General features: G+C 38.1%; 1 protein-coding gene across 1 annotated transcript in view; it reads left to right on the forward strand.

Annotated features, from left to right (window-relative positions):
• LOC106872619 (regulator of telomere elongation helicase 1) overlaps window positions 1–1,812 on the forward strand; it is a 76,576-nt gene that overhangs the window by 10,391 nt on the left and 64,373 nt on the right. The window contains exon 5 of the mRNA XM_052973020.1: window positions 885–998. Within this exon, the coding sequence (XP_052828980.1) occupies window positions 885–998 (114 nt within the window). The remainder of the gene's footprint in view (window positions 1–884; window positions 999–1,812) is intronic.

Below are 1,812 nucleotides of genomic sequence, written 5' to 3' on the forward strand. Positions count from 1 at the left end.
GATATCCAAAAGTAATGCAGTACGATCGTTTCATGCAACTCCATTTAATTGAACAATGCAAACATTACATCAAATATAAAATGTAGAGCAATCTTCAGCTGCACAAAGATATAGAAATTTAATGAAATTGTATGGTCTGGCTAAGTTAAAATGGTTTTTTGTATTCCTCCAAATGTCTTGCTCAAGGAATGCACTGCCAGGAATTGAACTCACAACCCTACAGTCTTGAGCCAAATACCTTAACCACTAAGCCACATGGACACACACACACATGCCAAAGCAGACCTCACTGGTGCTGGTGGCATGTGAAAAGCACTCAGTCTACTTTGTAAAGTGGTTGGCATTAGGGAGGGCATCGAGCCATAAAAACCATGCCAAACAGATCTTGTCAGTGCTGGTGCCACGTGAAAAGTATCCAGTCCACTCTGTAAAGTGGTTGGTGTTAAGAAGGGCATCCAGATGTAAAAACCATGTAAAAACCATGCCAAAACAGACTGTGGAGCTACATGCAGTCTTCTGCCTTGCCAGCTCCTGTCAAACCATCCAACCCATGCCAGCATGGAAGGCAGATGTTAAATGATGATGATGATATATACACCTGTGTGTGTGTGTGTGTGTATATATATATATATATATATACACACACACACACACACACACACACACACACGTTAAATTTACATCTATATCACCTCGATATTTAAGTAACTAAATGGCTTGTTAGTGTTTTAATGAAATACAGTCACATAATAAAAGTAATGGCTTTGATGTTTATGCTAGTGGGATGGACAAACAGAGTGAAAGAGAGAGACACTGCCAATTGTATTAACAAATGTAAGTTGTGCTTATCAATATTTGAACCTCTAACTCTTTTCCCACTGCAGACCATTTCCTGTGGTTCTTCAGAATCCTCACATCATAAAGAAGGATCAAATATGGGTGGGTACAGTGCCAAAGGGACCAGACAAGTACACATTGAATTCCAGTTATCAAACAAGGTATCATCAGTATAACAGTTTGTTCTCTTTTGTCGTCATCATTATCATTGTCATCATGAACGTTGTTACCATTCATTATCATCATCAGCATCGTTGTTTCATCAATATCATTATTAACATCATTGTCATCAACATCGTCATCATTAACATCATTGTCATCAACATCGTCATCATTATCATCATTGTCATCAACATCATCAGTCGCAACATCATTACTATTGTCATCAACATCATTATCAGTCATCATCGTCATCATAATCAACATCATTATTGTCATCATCATCATCATCATCACCATGAACATCACCATCAACATTGTATCATTGTCACCATCATCATTGTGGGGTTGCGAATTGTCCTGATGAAATATCACTCCTTTTCAATTCACTTAAAGCAGGTCTTTTTTTCTTTAAAGCTTGGTTCAAATGCTCTAATCGCTGACAGTGGACTTAAGCATTGACTGTTGCATTGGGTGGTAACAATTCAAAGTGAATTACTCCTTTGTTATCCCACCAGATAGAGAGAAGAACCTTTTTCCCATGAAGTTCCTTTCTCGGTTGTGGTTGAGTTTTTTTTTCTCTTTTATCAAGCCACTGCTTACGATGCTTAACATTTCGATAGAAGATCCATTTTTCATCACCAGTCACAAGTCTATCCAAAAAGGGTGAAATGAGTTTGCGAGAATGGAGAGAAGAGCAGATGTTAACTCAGGATTTGCGGTTGCTTTCGGACAATTCATGAGTCACCCATTTGCCAATTTAGGAACATTTCCAAGTTGTTGAAGATGACGATGAACAGTTGTATGGTTTGAACT

The sequence above is a fragment of the Octopus bimaculoides genome, chromosome 14, assembly GCF_001194135.2.
Source record: "Octopus bimaculoides isolate UCB-OBI-ISO-001 chromosome 14, ASM119413v2, whole genome shotgun sequence".
Taxonomy (NCBI): Eukaryota; Metazoa; Mollusca; class Cephalopoda; order Octopoda; family Octopodidae; genus Octopus; species Octopus bimaculoides.